The sequence below is a fragment of the Terrapene carolina genome, unplaced genomic scaffold (assembly GCF_002925995.2).
Source record: "Terrapene carolina triunguis isolate 2854851 unplaced genomic scaffold, T_m_triunguis-2.0 Scaffold236, whole genome shotgun sequence".
In the NCBI taxonomy this organism is placed as follows: Eukaryota; Metazoa; Chordata; order Testudines; family Emydidae; genus Terrapene; species Terrapene triunguis.
In genome coordinates this window covers 7,099,233-7,116,135 of record NW_020664587.1, presented here as the reverse complement: position 1 = coordinate 7,116,135, position 16,903 = coordinate 7,099,233, and the positions used below count along the sequence as shown (strand labels likewise).

General features: G+C 49.5%; 1 protein-coding gene across 1 annotated transcript; it reads left to right on the top strand.

Annotated features, from left to right (window-relative positions):
• Window positions 1-226: 226 nt before the first annotated feature.
• Window positions 227-16,672, top strand: LOC112110027 (CCN family member 2-like). Its single transcript, XM_024204819.2, has 5 exons — window positions 227-291; window positions 6,601-6,814; window positions 10,139-10,378; window positions 12,974-13,185; window positions 14,234-16,672. Exons 1-5 carry the CDS (start codon window positions 229-231, stop codon window positions 14,543-14,545), a joined length of 1,041 nt encoding a protein of 346 aa, XP_024060587.2. The 5' UTR covers window positions 227-228; the 3' UTR covers window positions 14,546-16,672.
• The last annotated feature ends 231 nt before the right edge of the window (window positions 16,673-16,903 follow it).

Sequence of the window (16,903 nt, the reverse complement as noted above, 5' to 3'; positions counted from 1 at the left end):
TCCACCAGCAGCCCCGTGACCACCAGGCACACAGGAATCTGCTAATGTTCTCTGGAATTCGGACACTTTTTGGTTCACCCAGTTTGGGCCGCTCTCCAGCTTGTCACTCAAGTGCAGGGCACACCCCCGTCAGGAGGCTATTTAAAGAGGAGCTCGTGTGCAACATTCTCCAAACAGAGCGGAGAGCGAGGGAGTTGTCAGTCTGAGACCCCACCCCTCTCACTCAGGATGCATGACAGCTTTGGGATAATAACCTGGTCTCTGTTCCTTCTCCTCCTTGCGCCTGGCTGGGTATGTACTGTACTGCAGTCGTTTTATTTACCGGAGGAGCTTTGCAGCTCCTTGTTTTGCAGAATGCTTTCAGCAAGCCTAAATGTTACAGCTGTCACCTGCCTCTGACAGTGCCTAGGAGGAGTTAGCTGGTAATGTGGCATCCTAATGCACTGTGTAGATAAATAACACTCATAACGGCATGCTGCAGACGCACATTGACCTGCGTAGTGCTCTCCGTCCAAGGTTCTCAAAGCACTTCGTATGAAGTGGATGAAGCTCCCCCGTGCTCTCCTGCTATCCCCGATTGACAGGAGGGAAACCCAAGGCACAGAGAGGTCAAGCGACTTACCCGCAGCATTATTCGCCAAATGTGCGGCACTGCTAGGGATAAGACCCTGATATCTCAGCCATGTGCCGTCCTTCCTGCCAAGAAAAACAGCTGTTATTGAAATGCAGCTGTTTCCTCCTGGAAACGGTGAGCTTGAAATCTGAAGGAGAAATTGGATTGGAAGCTCTGCGGGGGCAGGGACTGTGTCTCGCTGCGTTTTGTGCCGTACCTAGCACAATGGGGCTCTGATTCTGATGGGGCCTTTGGATGTGACCACAATCCAAATGGCAGCAGTGGGAGCATTATTAATGATGATGATTTGTTATTATAGGGCCCAAATTGTACTAATCACCTTACGGACCAGTAAGGAGACCAGGTCCATGCCGCCAGCAGCTATGGATCTAAATAGATTCTTGTGGCTTATCGCACTGATGTATGCAAAATGCTTTAGGTGGATGAACTCTGTGTATTGATTGTTGCTGGTAGCACCACAAATGTGCTCCGTGGTTTCCAAACAGAAAGAATGCTGATCTCTGTACGGAGATGCTTATAGTATAATGGTATCAGGGGCTGGGCAGTTTCTGCGCTGAGGGGAAATTAGCAAACTCTTTGGGGCAGGGACTGTCTTTTTCTTCTGTGGTTGTACAGCGCCTTGCGCAATGAGGTCCTGGTCTGTGACCCAGGTTCCTGGGTGTTACAGCAACGCACGTAATATATAATAATAAAAAACATCATTTCTGAAACACTTTACAGTCAAACTTTGGCCACAAATTTGATTTATCCAAATGAGATCATGTTCTCAAGCGCTTTGAAGATGGGACTTTGGACTCCTATTCTCTTCCTAGCGCTGGGAGGGGATCAAGGATCTGGGGGTTAGAACAGAGGAGCAGGAGCTCCTGAACTCTGCTCCTAGGTCTGGAGGAGGAGTATTGTCTAGTGGTTAGAGCGGAGCACTCAGATTCAGGATTCCTTGGCTCTGCTCTCAGCTCTGCCACTGACTTTTGTGACCTTGGGCATGTCACTGCCTCTCGCTGCCTCAGTTTCCCTATCTGTGAAAAGAGGATAGCAATTCTTACTTATCACACAAAGGTGTTGTAAGGCCTAGTTTATCAGTGCCTTGAAATCCTGTAACGGAGGGTAAAGCAGTGTTATCCAAACTAATCCATCCAGTGTTAGGATTGGAATTGGAATGATCACGCTTTGCCTCCTTTATCCTTGTCAGCGTCCGACCATACAAAGAGCATTAACCATACCTGTCTTGCACCTTTCATCTCATCCCAGGCACCCAGGGTGCTTTGTAAATATTTATTTGAGCCTTACAATACCCTTTCCCACCTCTTTGAATGGGATCATGGTCCAAAAAGCAGGGTTTTTTAAAATAAAGAACCCTTTGTCATTGCCTGCGTTTGCTCTTTCCCTGGTGTTAGAGCTGCTTGGTTCACTGATCGGTCCCAAGCTTTCCCTGCTGTCCAGGCTGCAGAGCCAGCAGCTGCAGAGATGTGAGCTGGTTTCTCCCACCCCACCCCAGATTCTTCACCAGTGCTAAGAGTTATGTGAAGCAAAAAGAACATTACCCGTCTCTTTTCGTCCAGGTACCTAGGTTCAGCCTGCAGTGCCGGCAGTTAGGAAAATCTTGTTTTGACTTGTAAGCTGAGGAGATGGGACCTGGGAGCCAGTGATGGGGAATATATATGCAGCTCGGAGATGTGATTCTGCTAGTCAGCTTTTTACACACAACTGCAGTTCAGTCAGTGCTCAGGGCTCCTGGGCGCGGCTGCTTTGCAAATGATGTTTGTGATGCATGCAAGAGCTGCCAGCAAAACCAGAGGTGAGGCAGTCCTCTTTTTTGGCTTCTTTTTCGTTTTCAATTCCAGTGGCTATGATCCATAATATTAGCTTAATTCTGTTTCCACTGAAGTCTGTAGACGTTTGCCACTGACTTCAACAGACGCAGGATCAGGCCTTTCAAGAGAAATGGGGCCCCTTCCCTTGAAAACTCCAACAGCATGGAACTTCAGGGCCAGCGACTTTTGTGGGTGGGAGGAATAGGAAATGTGCATTGTCTGATCCACTGCCTGGGTTCCTTTTCCACCCGCCTCTGCAGCACAACCTGTTAAAAACGTACTTTGTATTATGCACAGGTCTGTTGCAAAGCACCTGCTCAGTTCTTTGGGGAAGTTTGGATCTGGAGCTGAACTTCAGACCTGGGTTCATCTTCTTTGTATCGAGGCAATTGCTAGAAGAAAGTATATGGGCAGGAATGAGGAAGTGTCTTCAGGCATGTTGCAGAATAATTCATCTTTTAATATGGCATGAAAGTGGAACAACTAATGGAAGGTGCTAGCGAGGCGACTCCAGGTAGCCACTTCAACCCTGCCCAGTCTGTACTAGCGTTCCCTACCTTACATGGTCCTTGTCTCTGCTCACTGATTTTTTCATAGATTCTAGGGCTGGAAGGGACCTCGAGAGGTCATCGAGTCCAGTCCCCTGCCCTCATGGCAGGACCAAATACTGTCTAGACCATCCCTGATAGACATTTATCTAACCTACTCTTAAATATCTCCAGAGATGGAGATTCCACAACCTCCCTAGGCAGTTTATTCCAGTGTTTAACCACCCTGACAGTTAGGAACTTTTTCCTAATGTCCAACCTAAACCTCCCTTGCTGCAGTTTAAGCCCATTGCTTCTTGTTCTATCCTTAGAGGCTAAGATGAACAAGTTTTCTCCCTCCTCCTTATGACACCCTTTTAGATACCTGAAAACTGCTATCATGTCCCCTCTTAGTCTTCTCTTTTCCAAACTAAACAAACCCAATTCTTTCAGCCTTCCTTCATAGTGGATGAGCCAGAAAAGATTCCACCTGACTTGCTGCTCTGTTGGCTCTTGCATGGTGTCAAGTATCAGGGGGTAGCCGTGTTAGTCTGTATCCACAAAAACAACAAGGAGTCCAGTGGCACCTTAAAGACTAACAGATTTATTTTGGCATAAGCTTTCGTGGGAAGAAGTGAGGTTTTTTACCCACGAAAGCTTATGCCCAAATAAATCTGTTAGTCTTTAAGGTGCCACCAGACTCCTTGTTGCTTCTATTGGCTCTGTAAGGCTAGCAGGAGTTAAAAGACGCAAAACCAGAGCAGATTGGAGTCTGAATACACACTGGGGCCAGGTGTACTGCGTACCAAAGTGAGGTGACATGTGTGGTGTGAAGTCACCCAGCAGTTCTGTGGCAGAGCTAGGAAGAGAACTTCGCTTATCTGGGTCTGTGCTGCTGTAGCCACCAGACCACCCTTTCTCTGCCACCCTTGAATGGAAAGTTAACCTGCCTATAAACAAAAAGTGAAACGGAGCAGTTCAGTTTCTCTGTGTGAAGTTGGGAAAGGAGGCAATCAGCCCGGACAGTGACAAGGTCAGGAAATGATTTAAATTCGGTTGGATTTAATCTAAGATTGTCGTAATCGGGAATTTAAAAAAAACAGAGAGACATTTTGAGAGTGTTTCTTTAAATAAACAGGAGTACTTGTGGCACCTTAGAGACTAACAAATTTATTTGAGCATAAGCTTTCATGGGCTACAGCCCACTTCTTCGGATGCATAGAATGGAACATATATTGAGGAGATATATATATATATACATACAGAGAGCATGAAAAGGTGGGAGTTGTCTTACCGACTCTGAGAGGCCAATTAAGTAAGAGAAAAAAAGACCTGTGGGTGGCAATTTTGCAACAGAAAAGCGTCAAAAACAGACTCCAACGAGAAACTGCTGAGCTGGAATTGATATGCAAACTAGATACAATCAACTTAGGCTTGAACAGAGACTGGGAATGGCTGAGCCATTACAAACATTGAATCTATCTCCCCATGTAAGTATTCTCACACTTCTTATCAAACTGTCTGTACTGGGCTATCTTGATTATCACTTCAAAAGTTTTTTTTCTCTTACTTAATTGGCCTCTCAGAGTTGGTAAGACAACTCCCACCTGTTCATGCTCTCTGTATGTGTGTGTATATATAGCTCCTCAATATGTGTTCCATTCTATGCATCCGAAGAAGTGGGCTGTAGCCCACGAAAGCTTATGCTCAAATAAATTTGTTAGTCTCTAAGGTGCCACAAGGACTCCTGTTCTTTTTGCGGATACAGACTAACACGGCTGCTACTCTGAAACCTTTCTTTAAATAGGCTGCTGCCACCACAGTGTTGGAGAATGCCTGCTGCTGCTAACTTTTTCAGTGCACGGCTCACATCTTAATGTAGATATTGTGGCAGACACACATCACCCCCATTCATAATCCTCCTCTGTACCCACCTCTCCACCCAGTCTTGATCGAATAACTTGCCCCTTTGGCAGCTACAGCAATTGCGTCTATGAAAAATAGAGGAAAGCGCTGAAGTACCGTCAGCTTCTTGTAATGCACCCTCACAGCTGGAAACAGGGAGGATCCTGCCAGCTCTCGACTGCGGTTTGAGAATGGGTGTGGTACAGGCAGCAAGGTGGTGTTATTTATTACAAGAAGATTTTGCACTAGGAGTTTTCAAAGAGAATTAAATTAATTCCTCTTGAATGGAGTAAGGCTCGGTGAGGTCTTGTGGGTTACGATTAAGCCAAATCCCTGTCCTATACTATACTGTGCTGATTGATGCAAGAGTATAAAGCAGTTGGCATCTCCTAGCCCCATGTGAGCTTCAGTTAGGACAGCGGTTGGGAACAACAGGCAAAGCAGCTGGAGAAGTTTTACTACTGTTATTGGTCACGAAACAAAACATGCAAGGAAGTTGCTTTGCCGGCAAGGGTTGGGTCTGATACAAGAGCAGATATGTATGAACCTGGTGGCTTTGTTGCTTTACATTGATATCTCAAAACATGTTGTAAACTTAACCTGACGCATGCAAATAATACACAAAGATCATTTTGTCACTGCAATTGCAGCCACTTCTGGGGTGGAACATAGCAGATGACTAGCGGTGCACAGAGGCATGGCACAGCCGTTAAACATGGGAAGTGAAGAACTACTCCATATCCCTGTTGAAACTACATAGTGAGAATGTTGGCAGGCAAAATGTAGTTACCCAAGTGGGATTAACCCCGATTTTTTTTTTTTAATGAAAAGGGGGCTCTTTAATGACTGCAAATTTAGCACCTTTAATGACCTTGGTTTCACATCTCATCCAAACCATGCTGTGTACAGCAGCTGGGAGGTTGGTTCAGCACTGGCTCTGGGGGAAGGCTGCCACCTACTGTATCACCAACATCACTTACAGCATCCCGGGTTTTCCCTCGAGCATTCCCATCCTTCGGACCCGGCCCAACCCTGTTCACCATGTGAAATCAAACAGCAGAAATACTGAAGTGTGGGTTTTTGAAAGGAGGGAAGGGCACCCTGAAGTCCTTTGAGCAGGCATGGTGTTACTTTCGTAAGGTCCCAAGGAAGAAGGTTACATTAAGGTCCCCAAAAAGGAGGGGGCTCACCTCTCAGGTCCTACTTGGAGAGGTAATGTGGCCTTTTGAATCTAGCACTGCACTGGGATTTGGAAAACCTGGGTTCTATTCTTGGCCGTGCTGCTGGGTGACTTTGGGCCAATCCATTCCCCACTCCGTGCCTCAGTTTCCCCATCTGTAAAATGGGACTAAGGATGGTGACCTGCTTTGAGATGTACTGATGAAAGAGCCAGGTATGTTGTTGTTGATACAGTCAAAGGGAAGGGGACCGATTCCACAGAGTGGGGAACTCCAAGCAGTCTCCTGCCCTGTTAGTGTTTAAAGCTGACCCTGTATCCCAGGGGGATTTCTCTTTCCTGGACTACACTTGATTTTAGGGTAAGGGATTGCTCATCTGGAGCTGCATGGAAGGTCCTTCCTGGTACCCGGATTGGGGAGGCGGGAGAGAAAGGTGGGGTTTATCCTGCTGAAGCTGGGGCAGCAGATTCATGCACTTTTAATCTCTCCACCCTGCTGGTTTGTGAGAGGAAGGGTCTTATTTTCATGGCTTGTCTGTCCTCCAGGCAGAGTCACAGCCGTGTTCGTACCCATGCCAGTGTCCCTCTCAGCCGCTGCAGTGCCCTCTTGGCACCAGCCACGTGTGGGATGCCTGCGGATGCTGTAAAGTGTGTGCCCGGCAGCTGGGTGAGCTGTGTTCCCTTCAGACACCCTGCGATCACCACAAGGGACTCTACTGCGACTTCTCCAAAATCCACAGAGACGTCGGGATCTGCTTAGGTGAGCGGCTGCGTATCCCTCCAGCGTGAAGCTGCCCTGCCCCCAGAACCCACAGACCATGGGAGAGCCAGAGGGACATCAGAACCTGCCTTAAGGGACATACAAAGGCAGACCAGACAAGTGGCCTCCTTATGTGGCCTGTGCGACCCCTTTGAAACTAACTGATGGACCAAAAAGTATGTGACTGACTAGATGGCACAAGTCATAACTGCAGATACAAACTCTTTACATGAATTCACAGGGCAGAGGATTTGGATTCCTGGATCCAAAACCTCTCTCTCCATTGACTTTTATATATCACACTCTTAGCACAGTTGTGCTAGTACTGCTTTACTGGGATTAAACCCAGTGTCCGGTCTGTTGAGGGTAGTCTGATCACCATCCTCTAGTCCCAACAGGGGTTTCTGGGTCAGATCCCAAACCAAAGGCTCCCTGTTCTCTAGTTCTGGTTCCCTGTGGTACAACTCTTCCCACTAAGAGAGAAACTGATTTTTCTACTACACTTTAATGGGGGAGATTTTCAAGGGCCCTACTTCCCATTTGTGCCTTACTCTGACTGACTTCCAATGGGGGTTGGTCGCTTTAATGTTCTTTGTGTCTTTTGAGAATCTTCAGCAACGGCATCAGTCTCTGCACTGATCCTACTGTAAACGCCAACATCTTTCAGTTTCACGAAGTGCATGGCCAGGAGGAACCGTCTGATCGTCCACTCTGACCTCTTACGTCACAGACCAGACACTAGTTAGACCAAAACACTTCAGTCCTCAGGCAACTAATCCATTGTGAGGCACAGGCAGAGAACAGAAGAGGCCAGGACGCCCCCCAATGCTTGAGGCCATTTTGGGCCATTATTATAAAGTAATGTTACTTTTGTAATCAGACCAGAATTCTCTACCCTGTCACATTATCGGTAGCATTTTAAATCCACTGGACACATGTGTTCATAGATTCCAAGGCCAGAAGGGACCATTGTGATCATCCAGTCTAACCTCCGGCATAGCCCAGGCCAGAGAACTGCCCCCCAGTAATTCCTAGAGCAGCTTTTGGAAAATCATCCCAGCTCGATTTTAAAAATTGTCAGTGACGGAGAGTCCACCAGGAGCCTGGGTAAATTTGTTCCCATGGTTAATTACACTCACTGTTATAAATTTACACCTTATTTCAGTCTGTTTGTGATGTCGCGGCCTTCCTGTGTTCAAAACATTAATAGAAATGGCCAAAAATATCATTTGCAAAAGAGTGTGTATGCGCCGACTGGCCTCTACGAATCCTGAAAACAGCAAATGCAAACCTGTTTTCACCAGACCCCTCCTGGAGCGTCTCTCAGCGAAGGCTACTACATCCCTGCCCAATATCAGCTTTTTAGCCAGAGCCATTGTGCCAGTTGGACTGTTTAAAAATAAATAAATCAAGACTTGTTTTTTCATAGTGGAGGAAGTATATTTCTCCCCTCCCCCTTTTCTTTGTTTTCCTTCCCAAAAAACAGTGGAATCATTTTTGGCTCAAACTTTCAAAAAAAAATTTGCCCTTGGACAGACAGCAGGGCTGGAAAATTTCTGCCTGAGGGGTACAAGGTAGGCGAGGGAATATCTTTTATTGGGCCAACTTCTGCTGGTGAGAGCGACAAGCTTTTGAGTTTACACAGAGCTCTTTTTCAGGCCTGGGAAACCTTTAATTTCCCACTTTAAACACACTTTGTGTAAGCTCAAAAGCTTGTCTCTCTCACCAACAGAAGACGGTCCAACAAAAGATATTACCAGTCTGAACACACATCAACCAGAACTATGTGCTAGTGTGTCATATCAAGAATGCATCTTGCACCATACCATTGACTTGGGGCACTTTCTTAGATCCTGGCAGGAGAAACTCTTTGAGTTAAGAGGAGGCTGTTTACAAGTTGGATGGTTGTAAAGAGCTGGTTCCACTTAGCAGCCCATCCGACTGGAAAAGAGGTTTCTCCAAGGAACATCAGACCGTCTGGCATTAGCTCAGCGAGCAGGTGGGGATGGGGAGTGGAAGACAAGTTTCAGAAAGGAGAGCACAGTATCGGGAATACCCCAAATAGCCCAGCAAGCCAGATGCTAGAGACTCCAATTGCACCAGCTTACCCGTGTCCTTTTCCCAGATCCATCTCTGAAAGAACCAGGTCAGGGAGGATCAGCCAGAGCTGTCCTAGCAGCAAAGAGTGTGATATGATCCCTGTGAGCCAGATTGTGAACCACGTGCTCACACTGCTGAGCACTTCTTTATTAGCATTATGGTAGCACCTAGCAGCCCCAGTCATGGACCAGGACCCCATTGTGCTAGGTGCTGTACGAACACAGAGCAAGCCCCAGGGGGCGTAACTCACATGAATAGTCTTGTCAATGGGGTTCACAACCTGGCCCTAAGCGATGGAGCAAAACCAAGGCACTGGATCCAAACTACCCAGAACGTTGGGGTGTTTGAGATCTGGTCTTGAGCCCATCCCTACTCAACTACTGCTGTACTGGTGAGGGGACCTGCTCTCTACCAGAGAGTGCTCCAGGCAGTAGCTCTTCCTCCAGACTAGCTCTGCACACAGGAACTGTCAGCCAGCTTCTTCATCGCTCCTCGTGATTCCTGGAGCCGCCAGTTTCTTCTTGCCTGGGCACTCACCCAGTCGGGTAGATCTCGATGCTGTGGTGAGTCCTGCAGGGTGCTAGTGCCCTCTGCTGTAACCTAAAACGACAGATCCTAACGTCAGCACCTCGTGCTTCCGCAGCACTGTCCATCCAAAGCATTTAGCTGGACCGTAGCAACGGAGGCTTGGACCAGACCTCAAGGTCACCTAGTCCGTCCCCCACACAGAGACAGGATCTTACCAACCTGTCTCAGAGGTGGGGCTAGTCAATGCAGCACCGATGCATTACTGGCTTGCTCGATGGGTTTGTGAACAGAGAGGTCACACCTGGCCCTCCTCATTTTTGGATGGGGGCTCAGTTCGCAGCAGGTGAAGCTGCCCTTGTCCAGCCATGCAAATTCAATTAGAAGGGCTTGCTTACCCTGAGGGGAGGGGTGCAGCCTGATCCCTGGTGAACTCAGGCTCCCCTTGGACAGGCACTCAAGGAAAAGACTCTAACCTGGCTGCTTGGGACCCCAGATGCCTGTGGGAAGATCCGGTTACATGCCCAGGATTCATAGATCTCAGGCCAGGGGAGCTGATGTTTACATGCTTTGATTTCTGGTTCCCACGTAATCCCCTAGGGGAAGAGACCTGGCCCTCAGCACCTGGATCGTTTCTGCTGAATCATTCCATCAACTCACCCCCTCTTCCCCCCCCCACCACATTATCTCTCCCTACAGCCCACGAGGGGGCGACCTGTGACCTGCTGGGGAAGATCTATCCCAACGGTGAGAGCTTCCAGCCCACCTGCAAGCTGCAATGCATCTGCATGGACGGCGCCGTCGGCTGCATCCCCCTGTGCGCCGACGACCTGCGGCTCCCCTCCCCAGACTGCCCCAACCCCCTCCGGGTCAAACTCCCAACCCAGTGCTGTGAGGAGTGGATTTGTCAAGGGGGCAGCCAGGAAACGGCCCTGGCAGGTGAGCAGAGTGACAAGCTGGGGGCGGGAATAGCTTTTATTGGGCCAACTTCTGTTGGTGAGAGAGGCCAGCTTTTGAGCTACACAGAGCTCTTCCTCAGAGGTCTGGGAAAGGAACTCCCAGGCTACGTCTTCACTACCCGCCGATCTGGCGGGTAGCAATCGGTTTATCGGGGATCGACTTACCGCGTCTCGTGAGGACGCGGTAAAATCGATCCCTGATCGCTCTGCCGTCGACTCCGGAAATCCACCGCGGCAAGAGGCGGCAGCGGAGTCGGTGGCAGCGCGGCAGCGGTCGGCTTTCCCCCGTCCTCACCGCCAGGTAAGCCGACCTAAAATACGCAACTTCAGCTACGGTATTCACGTAGCTGAAGTTGCGTATCTTAGGTCGGAACCCCGCTGTAGTGTAGACCTAGCCCCAGCCTCACAGGTGTAACAGATCATTTAACATAAGGCGTTAGCACCTATTTCAAGGGACCATTCCAGGTAGCGTGGCCCGTTAATGCTCTGCAGTCATAGGACAGCAAGGGGGGTTAGTGAGTTCCAGCTTGTTGTAATAAGCCAGGTGTGGCCAAACTTACTGACCTTCTGAGCTGCACATCTTCAGACATTTGAGAGCCGGGGTGCGTTTGCCGAGGGCTTCCAGGGGGTCTTAGGGCTTGATGCTGAAACCCTGCTCCTGCTGAGGTCCCGAGCCCCGGCAGGTATGCCCGGTGGGGCTGAAGCCCCAGGCCCCCTCCCCGCTGGGCAGAAGCCAGAAGCAAGACATTGGTGGGAGGGTTACGTGGGGTCACGTACCTGACAGGTGTTTGCCTAACCTGCTCTTTAAAATCTCCAGTGACGGAGATTCCACAACCTCCCTAGGCAATTTATTCCAGTGCTTAATTTATTCAGTGCCTAACCTGACAGTTCGGAAGTTTTTCCTAATGTCCAACCTAAACCTCCCTTGCTGCAATTTTAACCCATTGCTTCTTGTCCTGTCCTCAGAGGTTAAGAACAATTTCTCTCCATCCTCCTTGTAACAACCTTTTATGTACTTGAAAACTGTTATCATGTCCCCTCTCAGTCTTCTCTTCTCCAGACTAAACAAACCAATTTTTTCAATCTTCCCTCCTAGGTCATGTTTTCTAGATCTTTAGTCATTTTTGTTGCTCTTCTCTGTTCAGTCCATGATTTTTAGTGTCTAGCAAAGTTATGAATTTAAGCTCCCAGGCTCACCTTTTGAAGGCGTTGTACAGGTTTCCTTTGAGGACGAGGACTGAGGGATCAGATACGGAGTGATGGCTTTGTGAGAAGTGTTCACCCACAGGTCTTAGGGTGTTTTTATCTTTTATTCTTTTCCTGTGGGAGTTCATTTGCGAGCGCAGTGACTGTCTGGTTTCACCCACATAGTTGTTATTGGGGCATTTAGTGCACTGGATGAGGTACCCCACATGTTGTGATAGGCATGTGTAGGACCTATGGATCTCGAAAGGTGTGTTGTGGGGGAAGTTGATCCTTGTAGTAGTGGAGATACATCTGCAGGCTTTGCATCTGTTGTTTTGACAGGGTCTGGTGCCACTTTCAGTTCGTGTGTGCTGGTCTGGGGGGAGCTTGCTTCTGAGGAGCTTAGTGAGGTTGGGGGGTTGTTTGAGGGCCAGAAGAGGGGGTTCAGGGAAGATTTCTTTCAGATGGAGTCCCCATGGAGTATGTTGTTTGATGATACCCCGTACGGGTTCCATTTTGGGGTGGTAGATGACAACTAGGGGTGTGCGGTTGGAGGAGGTTTTATTGATTGGCAGGTGAGTGACAGACAGATGAGGGTGTGGCCGATTGCACTGTCAGGGAAGAGCTATTCGCTGGGAAATAGAGATGGGCCCAAATCCCTGAAGTTAGCTCCAAACTTGCCCATAGTTTGGGATATTCAGATCTAGGACTTTCTTATGGGCCTCTCTAGAAACCAGTGATTAGCCAGTAGAGCGGTGAGTCCCCTCCCCTCGATCAGTACTGTGGAGTGGCGATGGGTGACCAGTTCTGCACCAGGAGCTGGGTCCATGGGAGTGCCTGTAGCAACAGAGGGGAAAGAAGCTAGTGTTTCCGCGGGGACTGGGGAGGAAGATTGAGGGGCCAGAACTGAACTAGCCACATTGGATCTGGCCAGTCCACCTTGAGTAACAACTAATCTTCTCTGGCCAGAGGTACGGCCCGTTGGCAAGGTCTTGTGGAAGAGGTGGGTGCTGCTGCTGCCTCTGCTGCTCCTGTTTTGTGGCTACAGGGCATCCGTCTCTACAGAGGTCACGGATGGTGCCTTTTATGACCACCAGAAAGGTTCAGACATCATCCAGTTACCAAATCAGAGCTGGGTTTACACGGCCTGGAGCTGACAGAAGCGGGGAAAGGAGACCAGACCCTGCTGACTCTCGTAGTGAAAGGGCAAACAGCTCTGGCAGGGCCTCGCTTACTGCCCCTCCTGCCCCATTGCTGGAGAGCAAGACAGTGCCAGCTCGTGAGCTGCTCAGCAGAGCAAGGCCCCAGATGGTCACTTGCTTTGTACCCGGCCATGTGCCTTGTGCCAGGTCCCTGAACACTCTCTTGTGTCCCTCTTGACCTGGGTCAGTTTACAGGGAGAACCCAGCGCCCAGGCCTGAGCTGAACGACCTCCAGGAGAACTGCCTAGTCCAGACCACCGAATGGAGTGCCTGCTCCAAGAGCTGTGGGATGGGCATCTCCACCCGCGTCACCAATGACAACCCCCAGTGCCGCTTGGAGAAGGAGAGCCGACTCTGCATGGTCCGGCCCTGCGACTTCCCCAGGGAGAAGGTCATCAAGGTACCGGCTGCTGGTGGAAGCTGGGAGCGGGGCCACCAGCGTCTGTGAGACTAGATGGAGCAGGAGCAGGGCTGGAGCGGGTAGGACAAAGCAGGACGAGGCTGACTACACAGTGGTCAATTCCCTGCCATCTCAGAGGCCTTGGGTACGGGCAGCACCACGGTTCCGTGTGCCTGGGACACACGTCAGTTCAATCCAGGTCAGACTAGATGGCCTAATTGTCCCTTATGGCCTTACAATCTATGAAACTACGGATACATGCTCAGGAGGCACCAGCTCATCCCCCAAGATGCTGGTCATTGCCCACCCGTCCTGGCTAACATTCAAAGGCCCAGTTCAGCCCTGGCATAGACAGGTGCCACTCCTATTGATCCAGAGGGCCTGGGCCAGGGATGCTCGCTCTGCAGGTCCATCAAGCACACTACTAGACATAGCCTCACCCCGCCAGCCCTCAAAGCCTAGTGGATTTTGGATCATCAGTTCCCCCTAATACTGCAGCTCATACAGGACCCAGTCCTGAGAGATGCTGGGCACCCTCCACTCCCATTGACATCAGTGGGAACTGCTGGCAGGATCAGGTCGTGTAGCTAGAGCCGGTCAAACACTTTGTACCTGTCTGTCTATATCTCTGTCTCTATCCAGTGAAAACTGATGTTTGGGTTCAATCGAAGCGATTCACCAAAGTGTTCTGAGCTCTTTGAAAATCCCCATTTTTCCTCCAACATTTTATAACCATGGGAAAATGTTAATTTTTTTTTTCATTTTGGTGGGAAAAATCCCACTTCTCGCTTTTTAAAACTCTTTCCCCACAACTACGTTTCATTGCTTTGTTTTTCCCCAATAGAGCCGGCGACACTGAAACAAAAAATGTTTCCAAAAACTCAATAACTTTGAATTTTTTTTCCTAGAAAACCAATGAATTTCAGCCCAAACAAAACCACTTGTATTTCCTCTGAGCGTTTTTCTACACCCCCCCCCGGTGCCTTTTTCCATAGCGCGATCCTGTCCTGCCGGGTTAACCCTTTCCTTACTGCTGCTCTCTCCCCAGAAAGGAAAGAAGTGTGTGCGGACCCCGAAGTCCCGTCGGGGAATCCGCTTTGAGTTCTCGGGCTGCACCAGCGTCCGCTCTTACCGGCCCAAGTTCTGCGGGAGCTGCACAGACGGCCGCTGCTGCACGCCCCACACCACCAGCACTGTGGAGGTAGAATTCCGGTGCCCGGAGGGGGACTTCTTCCACCGTAAGCTAATGTTCATCAAGACGTGCTCCTGCCACCATGACTGCCCCAGGGACAACGACATCTTCCTGGCCACCTACCGCAGAAGGATGACCGGTGACCATGTCAAGATAGAGAGGCAGTAGCCCCTCCTCTCCCTGATCAGGCTAATGCATTGAGCGCTCTCAAGTGCCTGCCGAGCTGGTTCCTTTTGAGGATGCTGAGGCAGAACGAGGCGAGCCTGGAAACAGAGATGGGCCGGGACTGAAATCCTGATCCAAATTCCCCAGACTTCGAGGCAGTTTGGATCCGGATCTAAGCCTTGTGGCCCAGGCCCATTTCTAGCTGAAAGTGAAGTGGGTGAGCAGTTCCTTAAAGTCCCTGCTGTGCCAGTACCTGGCAGCAAACCCAGGGCAGGAGAGGTCCAGGAAGTCTGAATGTGCATCAGCGTGCTAGGCCTGTTTCCCATTAAACAACAGACTAGGGCCCTGGGGCATAGGCATCTAGCTTTTTGCAATGCATCCCTGTAAATGAAAGTAGCCCAAGCCAGTGATGGGTTAGTGCCGTGGCTGTCAGTCACTCTTGACTGACACCTGCTACGTCTTGGTGCTGTTTGACAAATTCTCTTCCCCTGCTCAGTGCCCCTGTTTGATACCCTATGTCCCAGAGCAGTCAGCCGCTCGAGAGTCCTGTGCATTCACTGCGTGTCTCTGACATCAGCCGTTTTTCAAAAGCCAGATGATCCTGCATGTGCCCTGGGGTCTACTGAGAACAGGAGAGAGCGTTACAAGGGGTTGGCCATTCAGTCCCACTGCAAGAGACCTGACATTGCTGAGTGGCTTTCTTTGGAAAATCCAGACCCAGTTCGGGACATCTCTGGAGACGCTGGAGCTGTGCCGGGCTGTCACTCTGCTCACTGGCAATGCAGAAAGGGCTCTAGGGCCTGATTCTGATCTCAGATACCCCAGTGTAAATCAGGAGTATCTCCGGAGAGCACTGCCAGGGTAAAACTGGGATGTGCTAGATTAGAATCAGGTTCCCATCCTGAAAAATCGCAGCCAACAGATCTGCTCCTGTAACTTCTGAGTCCCATGTGTAGACTTTACTGCCAGAAAATTAGTATTTCCTACTTTTCACGTCTGTTACCGCATCAGAGCCAGATCTGTTGTGGGAGGGTGAGCTGGCTTCTCTCCTGGCTCGTGCATCAGCAACAGAATTGCAAACTACATTTCAGTTGTAGAGTCTTTATTCCTGGTGGTGTGTGAACAGGAAGAACCCAGCTCAGGTCAGATCCCAGGGAGAGTTTGAGGTGCCAGAAGGAAAAAAACAACAACAATTGTTAACTGTAAACTGAGCAGATTTGCCCTGGAGTTGTTGAGACGACAACATGAAAAGCTCTGACTGGGGCCCTGTGTGTCAGTCATGGGATACATCTCTTGCTGCAGAACTATGCTTCATAATCTCAGCTTCCAGTAGAGAAAATCGTTGCTAGTCCTCACAGTTACAAACAAAAATCTTACAATTGTAGCTCAAGTGTAACCAGTGCAGGGGTATCTACCAGAGTGTGCAACCAGCCTGAAGCAATAGCTTTGAGAGGTGTGAACCGTTTGCCTCAGTGGGATGTTAACTCTGAAAACTAATGAGGGTCCAAATATCAACATTACTATTTAACGCCTGCTCGTTTTAGCAGAAACATCCAGCTAATGGGCTGATCCCACCATTTCTAAGTGCCTTTTGTCTCCATTCTTTAATTCTTCTGAAGCTGGGACAGAATTTCTACCAGAATGATGCAGAATCAAGGGGCCTTGCTGCAGAACTGAGGTCCAACCAATTGCAGAGGCAGGGACCGTGCCTATGCTGCCATCCATACCTGTATTTCAGAGCAGAGCTTCCTTTCAAATAACATTCCAGGCAGTTGCTAAATGCCGCCCTTCGCTTATAGGCTTCAAAGCATCATCCCTGACTCGGCCACTGAAATGCCCGGGGTATAAAACATCACCTCTTTTCCCCCATCCCCGAACAGCTGCAGCAGCATCGCTCCCATCACAGCTGCTCCTGGAGCTTTGCCCTCCTGTTGTTTGCGTTGGGATTCAAACTGTAGTTTACGGTGTTGCTGTCGGTCAAACAGCCGGTTCTGGGGCCTTTCCATGCTGTAAACTCCCCTGCCCCGGCCTCTTTGGTGCAGTTCTTCTGGGTTGGTGGCTGTTCTTCCTCTTGGCTGCCTGGCTTCAGAGTGTAAAACTAAAATGATGGTTGCGCTTTACCTGATAACAATAAATGTCTCGTTATTTTGTACATAACCCGCCCACCTGGACTCCTCTGTGGATGGATGGTCCCCAGAGGGGGACGTGTCAAAGCAGGGAGTTGAGAGGAGCTCCCTGCTGAACAGGGGCAAGTCTCAGCTGAATGACCAATCACCAGCCACTTTCAAACCCAAGGATCTCTGCCATTGGTTGGTGCTGGAGTCCTCAAAGCTCCAGGATCTTTGCCATTGGTCGGTGCTG

Excerpts from the sequence above, each read along its gene's own strand:
- LOC112110027 (XM_024204819.2), top strand. The coding sequence starts at position 229 with ATGCATGACAGCTTTGGGATAATAACCTGGTCTCTGTTCCTTCTCCTC. Across the intron at positions 6,815-10,138 it reads AGACGTCGGGATCTGCTTAG|CCCACGAGGGGGCGACCTGT; the intron begins GTGAGCGGCTGC and ends CTCTCCCTACAG. Across the intron at positions 13,186-14,233 it reads CCAGGGAGAAGGTCATCAAG|AAAGGAAAGAAGTGTGTGCG; the intron begins GTACCGGCTGCT and ends CTCTCTCCCCAG.